Source organism: Lichenostomus cassidix, chromosome 7 (genome assembly GCF_008360975.1).
Source record: "Lichenostomus cassidix isolate B80296 chromosome 7, HeHo_3.0, whole genome shotgun sequence".
NCBI lineage: Eukaryota > Metazoa > Chordata > Aves > Passeriformes > Meliphagidae > Lichenostomus > Lichenostomus cassidix.
The window spans coordinates 19,912,131-19,931,846 of record NC_139488.1 but is presented as its reverse complement, the minus strand read 5'-3'; the positions used below and the strand labels follow the sequence as shown (position 1 = coordinate 19,931,846).

Sequence of the window (19,716 nt, the reverse complement as noted above, 5' to 3'; positions counted from 1 at the left end):
AATCCTCGGACAAAAGTTTTCTTTTACTTACTGTGATTCAACTAAAAGAAAGTTGCAGATATTCAAACAATAATTTTCTAGCAAATCAGTACAGACTGCAGTAGTCTTTTGTGTATGGTTTTGAAAAAACCAGTATTTTTCATTTCATTGAGTTGACCAAAAGTAGTCTAGCATCAATAGAAGTTTTGCCTATTTATTAGATAGGGACTTCGCATGTTTGGAATGCAAATCATGTGCTGATGGTGATGTGCCAAAGGACACACTTCTCTACACTGGCAGGCGTGGCTACCTCTAGGATACCAGCAGCCTTGCCCAGACAGGAGCCACAGTATTTATTTGGCAACTGAAGGCCAATGCCTGAACTATAAATATGTATTGCAGCATTGGGGTATTTTGAGGTGAAAGATTAAAAGAAGATTTATCAATAACATTCCCTTGTTCATTTATCATGTGTCAATTTTCTCAGGAAGTAGCATAGTCTGCATTTTTAGCTAACAGTTTATAAAAGGGTTTTTCTAGGTGTGGGGGTTTTTTAATTTGGTTGGTTTGTTTTTGGCACACTGGCAAACATGAAAATAACAATCTCCTCAACAGGAAGGTTTTAGCTCTCTAGGAGATGCAATATTACAGCAGATATATTTATATGAAGAGAAAGATCTCTAGCTGTGAAAATGATTTCCCATATCTCTCTTTCTGTATTTCCAAACATATCCTTATTTCAGGTGTCTGTTCAGAAAACCTTCTCCTAATACTACAGCATTTACTGGGGAATTTTTTTTTCCCCAGGCAGGTAGATAGGGAGACACAGAGCATCTTTAGTTTCTGGTGTGTCACTGTTGTCAGCTTTTTCATCTTTTTGTTTTGTTTTGTTTTGTTTTGTTTTGTTTTCTGGCTAATCCTGTTCAGTCCTTAACCACTGACAAACAGATGTTAGCTACAGAAATTGATTTTTAAAAAATCCCAGATTGACTGCAGAAAAAACCCTCAAACCCTCTATTGTAAAATTTATATGTCCTTGTATTTTTCTAGGTCCACAAATCAAGGGGAATTTTAACAGTCCGGAGGCTTGGATAACACAACTATGCAGCAGCAACCAGACAAATTTAGAACTCAAGGTCTAATTTCCAAATGTAAGTTGTACATAGGTCTTGTTTGTAAGGACATGTTGAAAGGTCTTTTTCCACACATTTTTGCATACATTCCTATTCTGGAGTTCTTTGAAGAAAGCATGAGTGTAACCATTATTACATTAATTTTTGTATGCATGCATTTGTTAAGACTCATTCATTTTATCTCACCCTCATTCCTTCAAATCGTGACAAGGCTCTTAAAGGTCTTAAAGCTCTTAATGTCCGTAGTGATTTAATGGCACCAAGTTCAGAATAGCCCAGAGCATTGGCTATTAAACTAACCAATGAGACCTATCAAATACAAAAAAAAAATTATTGAAAAATGGTTCTACACTGTTCATTTAAAAAGAATACAGATTCAAGCAACAAATAACAGTGACAAGTTGTAGAATGCCATCATTTTCATACTTGCTGGAAAGGTAAGAGGTCTCATAAAGGCATGGTTGAAAAAGAAATATATGCTATCAAATGTCTGTTATGGTTGGATAGGGTTTAACAGTCATATGGAAGCACACTGTTGGTGAAGCACACTGTTGGTGAAGGATAAAATTTTCAGGAATATTTAAAGACAAAATAGACATACTTTCTGTAACTTCATTAAGGCTCAACCTTCCAAACAATTTAAAATTCTGAATACATTACGTTATTAAGTTCTGACAATATTTTGAATATCTAGAAACACTAATAATATACTAAATATTGTAGTAGCTAATTACAAATATTTGTTATAAATATTACTTCTAAGTCAAACATTTATTTCATAGCAACAATAATAATATCTCTGAAATATCTATTGAAAGACATGGTTCTTTCTGACTTGCCTGACAAGTCTCTGTTAATTTTTTAAAATCTTCTAAGTATAGGAAAATGTTGTGGGATAAATGTTAACAGCTGCTAGCCTTACCACAGTAAAAGCTTTATTATCTACAATAGTATTAAGCTCCTGATGCATGTTACTGGGATTTTCTTTTAAGACAATCCACGTAAATAAGGAGCAATTAATTTGCTTCTCAAATGTAACTGAGCTTTAGACAGTGTTAATATGAAAAAAATTAATTTTCTTCAAGCAGTTTTGGAGACAGGAGGGGGAAAATATCATACCTTACTCGTATTTTATTCATTTTTATCATTGAAAGCATAGACAACATGAAAATGAACACAGGCATATTTTGGTCCTTGAGAAAATCCCTTAAATGTTCATATCTGTGCCTCAGTTTAAAGAACTCTTCAAAGGCAGTACAGAAATAGGCATTCACTGATAATGGGAGTAAGATTTTGCCCATTATATGAAAAGTTGGTTTCCTGTGTTACTTATATCCATAAAGAACGATTAGATGAATCACAAACACAAGAGTTACAAGATCATGTCTAAAAAGGACAATCCAAGAGTTAATACAAATCAATTATTCATTGCAATGTTGCTATGTATATTATCTAACAGAAAATAGTATTTTAGAGAATTCATATCACTGTACATTTCAACTGGATAACATGTCAGAATATAATTCTTTTTATCAAAGGAAAGGATTATTTTATTGCTCTAATGGATAAATGGAACTTGCTGTGATTTATAAGCATATTAAGAAGAAAATCTTACTGATTTTCTTAGTCTGTAACTGGTCTGTTCACTTACAAGAGAATACATTATTTTTTCAACCATTAACTATTGACATGAATTATTATTAATAATTATAATTAATACAATTTATTTGTCCTGTGACTCTACAGAGAGAGGGATCTTTTTTATCCTTAGCCACCCATAATTATTCCAGAGATAACAAGACATGAGATTTCTTGTATTTTTAATAGAATGTTCATTTATTCACTCAAATCAACAAGACACCCAGGCATGACAATAAACCTTAGTGTAAAGACAGCACATTTTATGAATTCAACAATGAAACAAATATTTTAAAAATCTCTCACTGGGAGAGCAAGATGTATTATGAAATTGAAATCACATTAAAGCCTTCTTCATATCATACTTTTCTCCTCAAATTTTGCACTATGCCCTAGCTATCTTTCACAAAGACCCCTTCCAAACTATTAGGTAGCAGCAGCTCCTGAAAGTTTAGTGGCACTGTGTGCATTGGGAGTTCTTATGTTCTGATTGTAAGGCATTCTTCAATCTGCCTATTTCAGACTATTGGCAGCTTTCTTACCATGGTGATAGTGCTCTTCCATCATAAACCTGAAGTTTTTCCTCAAAGAAATACTTTATCTATTGGAAACAATGTGTTTTCCTCTGGACAGCTCATCTGGGAAGCAAAGATTTGCTTGGAATTCTTTTGTATATGCAGCTGTTCTGTACTGCTCTGGTGTTCTCAGCCTTGTTAGCTTGGTCTTCTCTCATCTGTTGCACTTGTTTTATTGCTAGTACATGAGAAAATAGATGTCTCTGTACACTGATAAACAGATTAGTGCACGCAGATGCAGCAGTTTTAAGAAATGAAAATTAATTCAAAATGCTAGAAAGATACGTCTCCTAAAAGTAAAGGGTTTTATTTCCTCATTTGTGTTTGTCTTCTAATGTAGACTAACTGTTGCAAAAAAAAAAGTTTTGAAACTTAGCAGTGGCAGCCCTCCTCAAGATCTTTGGCCAGGCTGTAAAGTAGAGGTGGCACGATTGAGTCTTAAACTGAGGTAGGCAGATGTACCAAGAGTCATCTGTCACACTTGTAAAGTGACAGAGCTTAAAATTACCATTTCTTAGTGTAATTATTAAAATCTAATATGGTCACAATCAGTAACAGCAACTGTGGCTACTTGTCACAGTGAGAGACTCAGGTGTGTGAGATATTAAAGGTCAAAGCCCTAAAGGACTATCTGTGTTTACTCTTGAATAATTTTAGAGAATGGGATTAAACAATTTGATTAACTCCAGTCACTTCTAATGAAGAAGGTGTTCTGACTGGCAGAATGCCACTGAATCACACCTGTTTAAACTGCCAGTCAAAGCAGGGTAGAGTCTCTGCTTTTCTATAGCAAGATAACATGAGCTCACAATATTTCTTTCAAGTGCTCTCTGGTGGTGCTAAAGAAATTTCTGAGTTAGCTTTAAGCACAGTAACGCATTTTTTACCACTTGCTGGAACATTGACTATAATTCTTCAAAAGTAGAAAGTTCCAATCTTATTTAGTTATGCTTTTGTTTATAAAATTACAAATGATGGTAAAAAGTCAGCAACATAAGCTGTTTTACTTTTAATGATTTACTTTTTAAGTTTGAAAGCCTGCTCAGATAAGAGCATCTCTGAGGCTAAACTAGGAAACCATAGAATAGGCTTAGAATAATCTGTTCAGGTTTAATTTACAAAAAGAATTATTAAAACATGAGTTGTAGTTTATCTAAAAGAATATCCATTCTTAACATAATCTTATAAGAGACCATCTCTCTACTTCATTAACATCCTCTTAGGAAAACCATTCACACTGCTTCATTCTAGTGTAGATTTTCAGAACAGAGCTAGATATTACCTGTGTAACGAAACCAACTCAGGCAGTTTAGAAAAAAAAGAAACATGTCCATTTTGAATTATGGACACTCCAATCTAGCTAGTTTGGGGGTTTTGCCTGTGGGAGTTACAAATATGATACAAATGGAGTAAGTATTGATGGGACCAGGATTTATGTACTCTTCTGAAGAAATATGGTGGCATGGGCAGAAATTACTATAAATGCACAACTGTCCTGGGATGCCATCTCTCAGTTCCACACTGAGGACATGCATGGCCAATGAGCTGGGTCAGATAATGTGTGAGGCAAGGGACTGAAATATTCTGGAAGCAAAACCAACTTTGATCCCTTCTGACAACATGAGCAAGGCCCTTGCACAGAAGTATATCACAGCTGGGAAGGCAGCCAAGAAATCTTGTATTTTCTTCTATCATAAACCCTGCCAAGTCATAGCTGATTTAACTATTGCAGATTGTCAGTCCATTAAAAGTAATTATTTTTTAAATCAAATAGTCACTGTCTTTCTACTTTTGCTAGAAACGATTACAGGATAGTTTTCAGTGAGAGAGTTCTGAGAATTTATATGAAATCTGGACCAAATAAATTGTTTCATTTGAAAAGCCTTAGTGTTTGAAGAAGAAACTTGAATAATGAACTGTCTTATTTGCTAAGGAATAAGGTAGCATGGTAAGAGTCCATTAAAGATAGCATGCTTTAAAACTAGGCTTTTTCCTCATAAAATCTCAAGTCTGATACATCCTTTGTATGAAAATATTAACTATGAAGAATAGACAAACTGATAGCCAGCCATCCCTTTAGCATATGAATGGAATTTAGATAACACCTCCAAATCACTGCAGGCCATTACTAATGCATTATAACTATAAAATGGGAATTATTTTTGCAAATTTATGATATTACTTTAGTCATAATGAACTTTACAACATAGAAACTTTATTGAATTGTACAATATTATTTGTACTTACATCAACAATCAGGAAGTCCAGCCAGCACCAGGCATTAGTAAAATATATTTGAAAACCATATGCTACCCATTTTAAAAGCATTTCCAAAATGAAAATATATGTAAAAACTTTGTCAGCATATTCCAGCATGGTCTTGATAGTTTTGCGTTGTTCAATATATATATCTTCAAAAGCCTGCAAAAATGTATTCAGGTATTACTACTGTTTCACAGAATATGCATGATAAAGTTAAGGAATAAAGAATAAAGAATAATTAGTGCAGAGCTAGCATTTTCCCTTGTCTTTCTTCATTCTCTTATGTATTTCCCATCTTTAATCATACTACTAACTGGAGCAACTGGAGCCGTGTCTGGAGTGGTGGGGGGGGGGGGGAAGCTACATTCTATTTTACTAATGAATGAAGAAATAAACTCACAGCATGAATTTTTATCCTCTGTGGTATTAAGAAACTTTCACATACATACAAAACCCCACCTTTTCTTATATATCTGTTTCAGATGCATATATTGCTTTATAGAAAGCAGTTAGATCTATCCAACTTATGTCTAAAAATCAAATGAAAAAGCTATGTATTTGCTAGAATGCACAACTATGCACATATATATTGCAGCAAATGTTCAGCTTGAGTAAAGTTGGAAAGGTGGATAATGCAAATCTTTTTGGAAAGTGGTTGTTAGGGTCAATTTGCTGCTGCACTCTTCTGTATCTCCTGCCTTCAAAATAGGAACAGAATGAAGTAATTATTCCATTTTTTGCTATGGTCTTTCACAAGCAAAATTCAAAGAGTGGCTGAGCCTAGGAGGAATTAAGAACTTAAACCCATACATTTAGCTATATATTCATAGTTAACAATAGTCCTTTGTACTCAAATGTCTTGACAAACATGCTGAAAATTGGCAGGCAATTTAAACCTTGAGTAGCTACGCTCTCTTAAAGAAAATGGCACCATTTTACAGTGGCAAGACAAAATCATTAATTAAAAAGTGCATGTAAAATTTATCAAATTTTTTTTAAGTTTCATTCCATCATGGAATGATGAAACACAGGGAGTTTTATACAGCTCCAAGCAAAGCAAATCTTTCTGAAGCAAATTTGATTTTTGCTGTTTCTCCTAAAGAGGTATCTAAGTATTTCTGCAAAGAATATTGCAAATATTTATTGCATCTGTGATTTTCTTGTACTTACAAGTGCTCCACTGCTGAGGAGGATCATGAATACAATGAAAGTCTCAAACCAGTTGTGTTCAACTATGCTGTAGCAGGTTTTTCTAAGATTCCACCAAGTTTTTCCTTTGCCATCCTCTATACTTACTTGACAACATGGAAATTTCTGCACACAACCTGTATTAGATTAAGAGATATTAGTATCCAAAAGCCAATTACTTCAAAGTCAGAATTTACTGTGGTATCAATATTATTAGAGGGTTTAATTTGGTAAGATTTTAAAAATTAATCACTAGAATGCTGAACAGGATATCGCATCACACAGGATGATGACTATCTGAATTTAGAAAACTAATCTGGAGAGAAACTAGACAATAGTACATTTAGTTATGAATAAAGTCAATTTTAAAAATAAGTATTTTTTACTGTTAGCATGTAATTTTTCCATTTGTTGATGAAGTCACACAAAAATTTATTTGTTTTAAATTTCAAATAACTGAAACATATATACTGAATAATACTGATAACTGAATAGGAGTTTCAAATAGCTGAAGAGGAGTTTAACAATAGTAAAGTTAAGCAAATAACTGAATAGGAGTTTACCAACAGATAAGTTAAGCAAGTTTCTTAGTTACAAGATTATGGAGTGGCCAGATACATGAAGTTACTTAAAGCCTAGGGAAAACTTGTTTTGGCATCTGATTTCCAGCATTCTAGGCTAAAAGTATTTTCTTTTGATTTTTGAAGTAATGAAGGTCCACCAGATTTGAAACCCTCAAGAAGCTAAATATGCCTAGTAATAATGTCATTTTAATAATAGATCTCTTAAGTCAACAGTTATGCTACAACCTTCAGTAAAACAGGCTTCTGGTTCAAGAGCTTCTTCACTTTCAATTTCTGCTTGCTCGCCCTCTCCAGGAGGAGCGATATCAACAGTGCTGCCTTCCGATGAGCTTGATGCATTTAGTTTCTGTAAGTAAAGTTCCACAGAACAATTTTTTCTTATTAGATACATATTCTGTAAAAAATGGTACTGAATCAAATCATGCCAGTCTAATTTCTGAACAATGGCAAACATAAATATGCATCACGAAAGTAAAACCACAGTAATGACATGTAAATTGTCTAGTTCTGTTTCCCAGATTATCTTCTCATAGCGTACAACTAAATATAATTTGGCTACCAACCTGGTCCATGTATATGACAGGTGAAGATCTCTGAGCAGTATTAAAACCGGAGAGCTTCCATGCACCACACTCTCAAGTTATTTCATTTTCTTTACTATTATGCTGGATTACATTGAAAATGTGTCTTAAGTTTTCCTAGCAAAATGGACCAACACAAATTTGCACCTATTTCTTCTCGTCCACTACATATGGTATTTTCACAAAAATACACATTATCTGGATAAAATACCTGTAAATCTAATGGCATTTAATGGCAAATTTCTGCATGGTTTAACTTTTGCAGAAAGCACAAATTACCGGAGCTGAAACATCTTCTTTGCATTCCAGTCTCCTTTGGTTATTGAGAGACCTCCTGATGTCCTTTCCATCTCAAATTTTTCTATCATTCTACTACTTTTTTTTTGTACAGTGGAATACTATAGTCCTTACTACAGTAAAAGCACTTCTAGGTCTGAAAACTGCAAGAACTGGAGAGTGATAGAAAATACCTCAAATTAAGAAATTTTTTTCCAAGTACATTAGAATTCTGATCAGGTCATACAGTTTATCAGTCACACAAGACTGCCCATAATTTTCCCCTTTTAAGAAAGCATATTTTGACAAGAAAATCCTGCTAAAAATGCATACAACAAATGCAATAATCAGACATAGCATTTGTAAATTCAGTTGACAGTACTGTTGTACTGTTGTAATTATCCAAAATATACTTAATCCAAAATACTTTCTCTTTTACTGTGAAATAAGCCTTGTAATCAGAAAGCAACATTAAAAAAATCATGGCAGTGAAGTTCTTCTGATTTATCACATGTTGCAGTTGTAAATAGGAATTTCAAGGGTAATGCAGAATGCACCTCTAACTTAAATACTTTAAACTGTACAGGTACTGATGTAACAAAAGGGCATTCCAGCACTGACTAGATTTGTGCTTTAAGCTAAGGAGATCTGATCATGTCCTTTGACCTTTGGATGAAGGTCATGTTTAGAAAGTTTGAAGACCTTTCTATACAATTTTGTTGAGAGAGTGCTTAATATCAACTACTCATATTTAGTTTTCAAGGTAGTGACATTTTTAGAATATAAAAGCCCCCTACTGTTCAGATTTTGCAACAAGTAATGAAAAAACAACTTGTTTCTTGAGAGAGGCTCTTCCCTGTATTCTCTTCTTCTTCAGAGACATTGCTGAAAATTAAAACTAGTTATTTAGCTCTTCAGTTAAAAATCAGTCTCTTCAAGAAAATGTACTGGGAGCTAAGCGCTTTTTCTGCCAGAAATTAAGTGAATGGCACACATATCTTGTTACGGCTTTGTAAGGAATCATTTCCTCATATTCAACTTTTACATGACAAGAATGAAATTTTAAATAAAAATCATGTTGAGTGATGGATAATTTCAGGGATAATTTTCAGGAAGCTGCCTTCTGCACACACAGTATGTAGTCAATATATGGTCACAGACCTCAGGTTGTATGGTTGTTACTTCATTGTGACCAAAAATATCATGATTCACTTTTCATACTGCACTTCCTGTATGATTTCCGAAATATATATATGTCATATAGTTACAGCCATGTTGCCTCTAAATGGAATAATTTTATTAGTGGTCATGTAAATCTGTGAGTCTCAGATAAAATACTGTGTATCTCATTGTGATAATATTTTAAATTTCACTTTCTCTATTACATTTACAACTAAAACACCCAGTACTGTAAACTATATTAAACATTATTAGCACACCCCCTTATTATCCACACATAAGGCTGTCTCTCTTTTAAAAATAATACTTGTGAATTAACTCGCTTATGATATATCATTATGAAATACCAAGAAATAAGAAACCTTTCATTGAAATTATAGGCAGTTTCTTCATTAAATAAAACCCAAATATTTTAAAAATAATTTTCTGTCACATTCAAGTTAGGAAAAGTAAGACTAATTCATGGCCTGATCCATCATCATTAAATAAATTACTGACTTAATAGCAGCAAGATAAAGGTTTATACTAAGCATCCATTATAAATCTATGAGTGCAAATTAAAAGGCAGTCAAATTTTTAACCGCATCTTCCCATGTAAAGTCTGCTGCAGATAGTTCTGTCAGCATAGTTGCTAAAAGCCAAGTGTCAGAAAAGTGCAATTTATAACCAGTGGAACCAAAATCTACTGTAATTCTTTTCAGTAATTTTCACATAAAGCGTTCTCTTCATTATTTTTCATATAATCTCAAACAACTGCATTATTAAGAGAAAAACCTCATTAGTTAATAAAATTCCTCTTCTTTGCTTCAAGACCCTAAATTAGGAAAGAACCAATACATTTTAAATAAGGTGACGTTAATGATACTCCTTCTAGCAATAAAGCCAATAAAACTAATAGGAAGCTTGAGATACATGATGGATTAGCACAATCTTCTTTTCAGCTCATAAATGTGATTATCAGCCTCTAGAATACACCATGCCCTGTAAATACTTATTTGCGTCTTCAATGATATCACATTTTCCTTTATAAGGAAACATTTGAAAGCAATTGCTTATGATGCAGCATTCTCAAGGCCTGAATCAGCAAAACAACATGCTTGACTAGAGCAGAAGCCTGAGCAATACTGTGGAAATCACACACAAAAATAAAAGAAACAATCAGACTACCTCAATGGGATTATATTTTTCTGAAAACAGTATTATAAATATTATTGTATAGGATATAACAGAAAAAATACTTCATCACCCACCCAAACACTTTGTTAATGTATGTATAATCAGCCTCCATAATGTTCTTTCAGAGCAGTGCATCTCTTATCAACAGCTTCGATCATTGAGACAAGCTTTGACCAACAGCATATTAATGTGCCCATTTACAAGAAAACGCATTCACTTAAGACCCAGTCTTGCTCTCATTTGATTCCATTATAGATTTCAATAAGAGCAAGAGCAGGCTACTAAAGTTTTAAGCTTTACAAACGGCTTCATGATTCAAGTGACAATAAAGTAAAAGGATTCAGCCATTACAAATTGCCTTTAGTAATTCAGCCATGTAGTTTTATCCTTTCAATCTTGAAAGCTGCACTGTAATTGAGTGAAAAAATATAAAATAATGGAGATCGATGATTCCAAAGTGATTCTAAACTGACTTTAAGTCTCAGAACTTATGATATTTGACTTTTATATAATATTAAGTAAACTTTTTAAAAATCTCTTTCCTTAGAATTTATTTGGTGTTTGAAGCATATCTTGGTTTAAAATTTAATCATTAAAATCTGAGAATTTTCAGAATAGCCACCAATTTTTTTTTCTTTTGCATCTCTGGGAAATTTAGACCACAATATAATAGAGGTTGATCATGCTGCACTATAATTAAGGGTTCAAAATGAACCACTTGGTAATCCTTTTGAAGTCAGTGAAACCCTGCCTGAAGGAAACAGCTTTCAATCCTGCTATAGGACTGAAATCTCAATCCCCCCAAAATTTTATTGCCTAGTTTTACTTGAATAATTTGACCTCCTTATTTTCATATAACTTTGGCTCCTGTGCAATGTTTGGTGTCTCTATTCCTGAAGGCTCTGTCAATTATTCATTAATGGAAGGCATGTTTGCCTATAATGAAAAAATCTCAGGGTAAATAGATATAGGTGCAATTTTATACAAATTATGCTGACTACCCCATAGTCTTTCTAATTTACAGAATAAAGCCCCCAACTCATCTACAGAATGCTATCGTGAAACACATTCCAAAACCCACTATTATTATAAAGGGGTTTAAGAAAAGAAGAGTTGTAAAATGTTTAGCTGTTGAGAATTCTTTAACCAAAGTTATTTCCCAAGCATTATTTTAGCAATTATGAAACTGTTTGCTCTGCTTCCAGCTTATAAAACTCAAGATATGCACTGTCCAAATGAATACAGAGTGTAGTTTGTAGCATTTTGAAGATATGCATTACAGTGCATTGTAGATTTAAAAGTATAACTGCAATTTTTACACACATAGCTACTGCAATAATTCAAATGTTATTCATTAAGGAGTTGAAGTCATGGCAGTAAATATTTCAAAATCACTTAATACATTTCACACATTTCATTAAATATTTACATTTATAAAGGCTGAATCAAAAAGGGTTGTTTTTATTTTTTAAAAACTATGCATGCTCCCTTTTTCTTTGGCTTCTTTAGCGTAAAACATTCCAGTACTTTTATGATCCATACTTCAAAACCTGAAGAGCATGCAGTTATTGCTAAATACTGTTTTTAAATGTTCAGAAAAACCATTAGCGGAGTTAAAAAATGTACGTTGGGTTTGCCAATCCCACCTGACCATGCTGTGAAGTGAGTCCCATGACTCAGCAGAGAGCAGCTGTGCATGTTTCTACTCTTGCAATGGACAGGGAAGGTACATAGCTGAATAGCATGCAGGCCAGTCAAAATCCATTAAAAAGTGATTATATATATATATACATATATATGTATAACTTGCTTAGGTAACCTGTGTGAAAGTGGTGACACGTTGCTCTACCTGGTTAAAAAGCACCAGAGCTGCATTCTTGATTGCTCCAGCTTGGTTTTACCCCTGTGAGAAGTAAGAATGGTAGGTAGTGAAGTTCAAGACACAGGATCACTAGTTTTTCTCTTTTTGGAATCTCTAATTCAAACATGGCTTTAACACAATTAAAACATAATTATTAAGTATTTTATTATTAGCTGGAAAAAGGGAAATACATACAACCTGGAATTTTCAACAAACTTTTCTACAGAACTTGTTAGTTTATTTTAGAGAAATTAGAAATATAGAAGCTAAAACTAGTACTCTGCACTCAAAAGTTGTGATTCATAAATACAAATGGAATGAATAAAATTAACAAAGACATGGTTAGCAGATTTGGAAACTAATCCTGTATTTATATAGTCCTTAATTCATATTAATGAAAATTTTAAGGGTTTTTTTTGTTTGTTTCCTGTCCTAGTCATCAGTTAATTGACTATGTGATCATCTATATTATTTGAAAAATTTGTACATACAGGAAGCAAAATACTTTGAAGATGTATGCCTTCCCATTCCTCCTTCATCCTCTAATGACAGTAGAACTCCTAAATCTTGGTGAAAATAAATACCTTTAATTTCTGTTCAATTTAAATATGATGAGTTATCATACTGTGTAAGTTTCTAATTTAGATTTGGTATGCTGTACACTTCTAAATTTATAATCTTTATCCCATTGTTTCAAAAGAGATTATACTGGACAGTGGAGCATCAGTGCATCCAGAGATATGGTTTAAATCATTAACTGCAGCCAGTCCATAACTTAAATGATTTGTCACTTCTGAAGACACTATATTAGAACTGGTCAGTTTTAGAAAAAAATAGTTTAGATTGTTGGACATTTTAACATAATGAAAAAATCATCCAACAAATTGATCAAATCCTACTGAGTCTGTGTTCGCTAAGAAACTTACTGGAGCCCAATGACAGTGCTTACCTCTTGGGAATGCAATAACTCTGATCTTGTCTTTTTCACTTAGGCACAAAGGCCTTGGTGAAACCAATTAGAAAACTGAACTTATTAACTGTCTTCAAAATTCAGTAGATTAGATGATGAAGAATATTTTTAATTTTATCAAAATCATCTGTTATGATCATCAAAAGTCAATTGAGTAGCCTTATTTCTCCAATCTGAATTTGTGTTTCTATACATACACTGTAGATAGAAAGGCTTTTGGAATTCTGAACAATTGAGGCCTGTAGCTACATGTATTTATTTAGTTGTAAAATAAGCTTTCCATAACTGAGGAATATATTTGAAATTATTTTCCCATGTCAAAATGCAAAACTATATTTATAAAGTTGTCATTCAGTTATAATGAACAGTTAAGTGGTATACAATATACAATAGTTGAGTCTTATGTTTGGTAAGCTTAACATAATCTACTCATTTCACAATACAAGCAGCATCCACATGCTAATGTTAAAACCCACCAACTTATCCCCTTTAGTTATTTGTAATTTTTTTATTATCTTCAAAGTTAGTTATCTCGGGTATCTTATTTTCAGAGCGGAAATCTGTTTCTTTTCTGATCATTATCTAATTGGGCATTGCACCTCTCTTTTCTCATTATTAAAAAAATCCCTTTCCAAAGTATCAATTAAATGTTCTCTTCTTGAAGGTACTTTCAGCCAACTATTACTGTAAAGCAGTCAGTAACCTTATAATCTAGTAAGTGTTATCATTCCATTTCATGCAAAAAGAGATTTCCTCAAATTTCTAGTGATATGTATTAGAAAGATCTTGTTTAAGTCTGGAATTTGCAACCAGGTTCCAAAAAGGTTCTGGCAGATTTGGGAACTTATTAACTAGCAAATTAATTAGAACCTATTTCCATGAAAGGGGGAAAAAAGAACTAGCATTCCAAAAGAAGCTTGGTGGCTAGAGTTAATTTCTACTATAGTATATCTGATAATAACAATAGGAAATATTATAATTTGTTCCTCACTCACCCACAGTTACAATTTCTATACGAATTACCTGCTCCTGGCATATTCCTCAGGGGAACACAGGCTATGCCCCACTTCTAGCATGACAGACTTCAAATAATCATTCTGCTCTTTACATCAGTGACAGTCAGTAAGGCACCAGGAACAAAAAGGTTCCTTTTACAGTTCCTGTGCAGATCTAGCTTCCCACAGCTCTGTGGTTAAATAAAACATTATCATAGGGGGTACCTCCTCAGGGTATTTTAAGTGCTAGGTACTGCCACGGTTACAGCAGGGCAAGTTCTGCCCCATCTCTTACCCCTCCTTTTGCAGACCAGGCCTTCTAGCAGGAATTTTTTCTCAGTGGGACCCCTTGAGAGGCGAAACAAAGCAAATGATGGTGTACTGTTCTAGAGAGGTAACTTAAACACTGCACCAATGTACTCTTTATCTTCCTTAAAAGGCAATCAATCAGAAGGCAGCAAAAGATTCAACAGTACTGTGGACTTGGTAGGAGAAACTTGGGAATCTTCACAAATTCCTGTCACACGCCAGAACTTCATATATTCCCAGAGCCAATGGATTTTTATACACACAATAAAAAACCACCACTTTGTTATTTCCATAGAAATCATCCAAAAGGAATGGAATAAGGAATCCAGAGCAGAAAGTGCAATTAATATAGAATTCACAATTTTCAGGGTACTGTCTGATTAGATACTGTTCACACACAGTATGCACACTTGCACTGTATGAGTACATGTCAGACAGTTAAACAATAAACAGTTGTTTGTGAGCAGAACTTGATGCAAGTATTATTGCTCCAGTTTCTCAGTAGTATTGACTACGACAGTCTGTTGAAATACTGAGGCTGCACAAAAGTCCAAAACCTGTCTTAACCCCATTGAAAATTTCTCCACAATTTCTTAATATAAATACCATCCATAATTTACTGCTGGATATCCCAGAGTCACCTGAAATTTTCACTGTCAAATTTCTTATTAATTGGTTTCTCTTCATGAAGACATATGGATACAAGTTCATTTGTAAAAATCCCTTTTGGTTTATCACCATCCAGAAACTTCAGGATGGCCTTAGAAGATAAAGGCAGGATGCCTGAACCAGGCAAAGATGGGGTTGAACAGAGCAATTGACTTGTGAAGGTCACCTTGAAATTTGTATTCAGAACTTCTCATCACATCAAGAAGGGCTTTTACTCCATTTTCTTGGGTTGTACATATATCACATATACACCTGGAAAGCAGAGGAGTTTCTGCCTTTGTATTGCATTTTGTTTTTTCCTCAGCTGTTCTGATAGAATATATGGCAGTACATTGTAAACTGAGCCATTCAATCTACCTTAAAGAAGAAATAAACCAATAATGCCTATGGCACAACAAGTGACTTGCCTTATAGCACAGACCCACAAGCACTGAGGAAGAGAAAGTGGTAAAGACTGCCAGGGGATCACTAGCTGAGTGTGGATGGGAACTTCCCAAGTTCCTCTACTGCTGAGACTAACATGTCACATAACCACAAATTTAGTATCTGTGCAGTGCCCCCCGCCCCCCCAACTTCCTAAAGCATATTACAAACCTCTTAAAAAGTAACATATTCAGGAATTTCTTAGGCTTGTAAATTGATGGAGTTAATAGGAAGGCACTCATAATTGCATTTATCAACATTAGCCACAAGGACAGCAGAAAATATATAGTAAAATGTCATTTTAAAAAACATCAGGATATATGAAAAGGCATAGAAGACTTTGTTAAAGGTTCATTGGAAATGAAAACCAACTTTTATTGGATCAGCTTACATGAAAAATACTTAACTCTCAGACCCAGAGTCACTCAATGATTTGGGGTTTTTTTATACTAGTTGATCTGTTAATTTACACTGCTTTACACTTCCTGTTATCTCCTATTCTAAAATTACCATGGCTAAGCACTACTGCTATACTATCTTATACATCTGCATTGAAACTATTTGTCTCATAACTGAGCAACTCAGATGATCGAGTATCTTGCTCTTCATCTTACAATTGTTGCGCAGAGCAACATTCTTTGTAGCTGCAAATAAACACACACGCTTTATATTCTTTAGCAAAAACCCCATACTATGATCAACTGGATCATGGCTATGCATTAACATTATGTGGTGTAATTTTATATTGCTGAGGAATACATCATTATTGCAAATATGCCAGATATACAGCCCTGATAAAGTCATGAATGCAGAGCTTCTTTATAGGAGAGCTTTCTTTGTGATAAACAAACCCTTTCCGATTAATGAGTTATTACACAACATCACAGCTTCTAATCTAATTGAGAACAAATTTATCCATGGTTCCTGATCCCTTAAACCTCAAAGTCCCTAAATTTCTAATGACACTGAATATAATTAGATTCTGCTAATGCATTTATTAGTTTGTCATTGATCATCACCCCAACATACAAAATTTTCCTTGAATACCATCAGCACCTGTTCAGGATCACTTCTGATATTTGAGCCATTTATATTTTGAAACACATGGCATTGGTTTTTTAGACACACTTCTGTCACTTTGCACAATTAATAACAGCATAAAGCTTTCAAGTAAGCTGTTTCCACATGCATCTATATTACACAATCAATCTGCTCTCCAGGATAATTTGAGCTGCTGCATTACAATGACATTCATTGGTACCTGGATTACTTTATTTCAGCCAGCCATAGTCTCTGAACCCAAAGTCTGTACAAATATTACTCAAAAAAATTTTTAGATAATCTAAAATACATTCATGATTTATGATGTCTCAGGGTTCATTTTTAGAACTACCCTAAATCTTGAAAGAAATATTTTTTTCTGCACTCAAGTTTGCTTCAATATGCAAAGCTATACACTCTTTCATTGTTCCTTAGCCTTCTACCCTTATTCCATAAATTCTTGACCCATGTAGGTACTACAGAAAGAATGCTTTATCAAGTGTCTACTAGTCCTAAAACCTCATAAAACTGTGAAAGAAATCATCATCTTTAAAATCAAATCTCTTCCAAATTTTAATTAACAAAGTGCTAAAAATGTAAATTCTAAGGATCCTCTACTATACAATTATATAGAGTAATTTTTTTCTTGAATTGTAATACATAAAATTCTAAAACATAAAATATATTTACATAGGATACTACAGTTTTTAAACAATTCTAAATATGTAATTAAAACATGCAAATGTATAACTACAATTTAATAGTTAAGATACAAATAATCCTACCTGTTTGCTTTCTTCCATATCAGATTCACTGCTAAATTCTTCCGTATTTAAATTTTCAAAATCTGATTCTCCAAGTGCAATGGGCACTGTCACAGTGAGGCCTGGGTTGTTTATGAATGACATATAATCATTTTCATCAATTACGTATTTTTCCACACTGCTGCCTGTACCTACACCACTGGTGGTTCCATTCCCATCTTTAAGATAATTCAGATCTTTGCTTATTTCAACAGCAGTATGATTGGAAATGCAGCTGTCTTTCTTGTTGTTTAGCTCTTCAAGTGCTTTGATTTCCTCCAAAGATTTCTGCTTTCTGACGAAGGCTTTTCGGATGAACTCCCGTATCTTTTTTTTAACATAATCTATGCCTTTCTGAATCCTTGCCACAGCAATCTGGAGATTGTTCATTTCATTATCATCGTCTGTAGCAGCAAGGTTGTCTGAACTAAATGAGCTCAGCAGCAAGGCCAGAAATAGGTTCAATACCTAAAAGATGAGAGAATACAGCTATATAGTAAATACATATATATCAGAAATGTTAAATTTGGCAGAGCTAAGATAACAGTTGTACTTGATGATCTCAAATGCCTTTACATCCAATGTAAATGGTTCTAGGATTCTAAAAAAATCAGTAGAGCAGGTTGCTCATCATAAATAACTTTCTAGAGCTTTGCACATTTCTGCTGATAAAATGTCAAGTTACAAGGTCAGGTAAATGACTAGGATAGAAACACTTTGAATTCTATTTTGTAAAAACTTAAATCATGTTAAAAATATCTCAAAAGGAAAAGAATTTTGACAGGAAATTTTGACTGAAAATTCTAACAGTAAAAGAAACTTTAAAAGTGTATATGGTGAATTCCTTTTATAACATTTATTTCTAGGAAGTTCTCATCAATTCAATATTTATCAATTGAAATTTTGCATTTTAACTTGTAAGCTTGAATTTAAACTTTTTTATAAAGGTTTCTTGTACAATTTTGAGTTAGAAGCTTACAAACACATTTTTAGGCTTGATGGCAAATCACTCTGTGTTTCATTTTTGCTTTTTTACACGTAAACAATCCAAAAAGTTCAGGATTTAAAATTAAATAGCACTTCTAAATTAGCTGCAGCATTTCCATGACAGGATGTTGGATTTGACATTTTAGTTTACTTCATAATGTTTGTACCCATAGTAAGAGTACTTCTGTCTATAGAAATGTGTGAAAAAGAAAAGGGAATCATCATATGTTTTTACCCAAAATTTAGCACATTCAGATTAATTTCTTAGTTCTAAACAGAAGTGTGACAAATATTTTCATTGCCTAGCTGTAAGTCCTGTACATCTGCATCAGAGTTAATGGTCAAAAATGTTAATCACGTACCACTAGGTTTCCAATCACCATGACTAGCATGAAAACAATAAGGCACATGGTTTGGCCTGCAACCTCCATGCAATCCCACATCGTTTCTATCCATTCTCCACACAGCACTCGGAATACAATCAGGAAAGAGTGGAAAAAGTCATGCATGTGCCAGCGAGGAAGCACACAGTCACTGGAGATTTTGCAGACACATTCCTTGTAGCTTTTCCCAAACAGCTGCATCCCAACCACAGCAAAGATGAACACAATGATGGCCAGCACCAGGGTCAGATTGCCCAGAGCTCCCACTGAGTTGCCAATAATCTTAATCAGCATGTTTAGAGTTGGCCAAGATTTTGCCAATTTGAAAACTCGAAGCTGAAAAACAGAAATGCAGACAAACCATTAGTGTTAGTTACAAAACAGAAGCTGAGTCCAAGTTGCTTAGCAGAGCATACCAATTTCTGTCGACTAATTTGTTCGTCACTAGTACCACATTATTATTTCAATGGAAAGCAGGGAACATGGAGTATTTATTGTGTTTATAATTTCATTTCAGTGATGCACATAGTAAAAAAAAAAAAGCCGTAATTCGTGTTTGTATGACGTTTTATTTTACTATTTTTAAACATCTACTTACAGATGATGCCTAAACAATTCTTAAAGACATTTTAGAAGTTTCTACTGTTTTCATCACTGTCACTACACGCTTTTTGCTGAGTCTGTTCCACATTTCCCTCAGCACC

General features: G+C 33.8%; 1 protein-coding gene across 2 annotated transcripts in view; it reads right to left on the bottom strand.

The window, feature by feature from the left end:
* LOC146434704 (sodium channel protein type 2 subunit alpha-like) overlaps positions 1-19,716 on the bottom strand; it is a 72,810-nt gene that overhangs the window by 12,151 nt on the left and 40,943 nt on the right. For both annotated transcript variants that reach the window (XM_085066576.1, XM_085066574.1), the window contains 6 exons: positions 18,992-19,348; positions 17,625-18,110; positions 7,585-7,705; positions 6,758-6,912; positions 5,573-5,746; positions 1,299-1,421 (listed from right to left, as the gene is read on the bottom strand). In XM_085066576.1, coding sequence (XP_084922702.1) covers positions 1,299-1,421; positions 5,573-5,746; positions 6,758-6,912; positions 7,585-7,705; positions 17,625-18,110; positions 18,992-19,348 — 1,416 coding nt within the window. The remainder of the gene's footprint in view (positions 1-1,298; positions 1,422-5,572; positions 5,747-6,757; positions 6,913-7,584; positions 7,706-17,624; positions 18,111-18,991; positions 19,349-19,716) is intronic.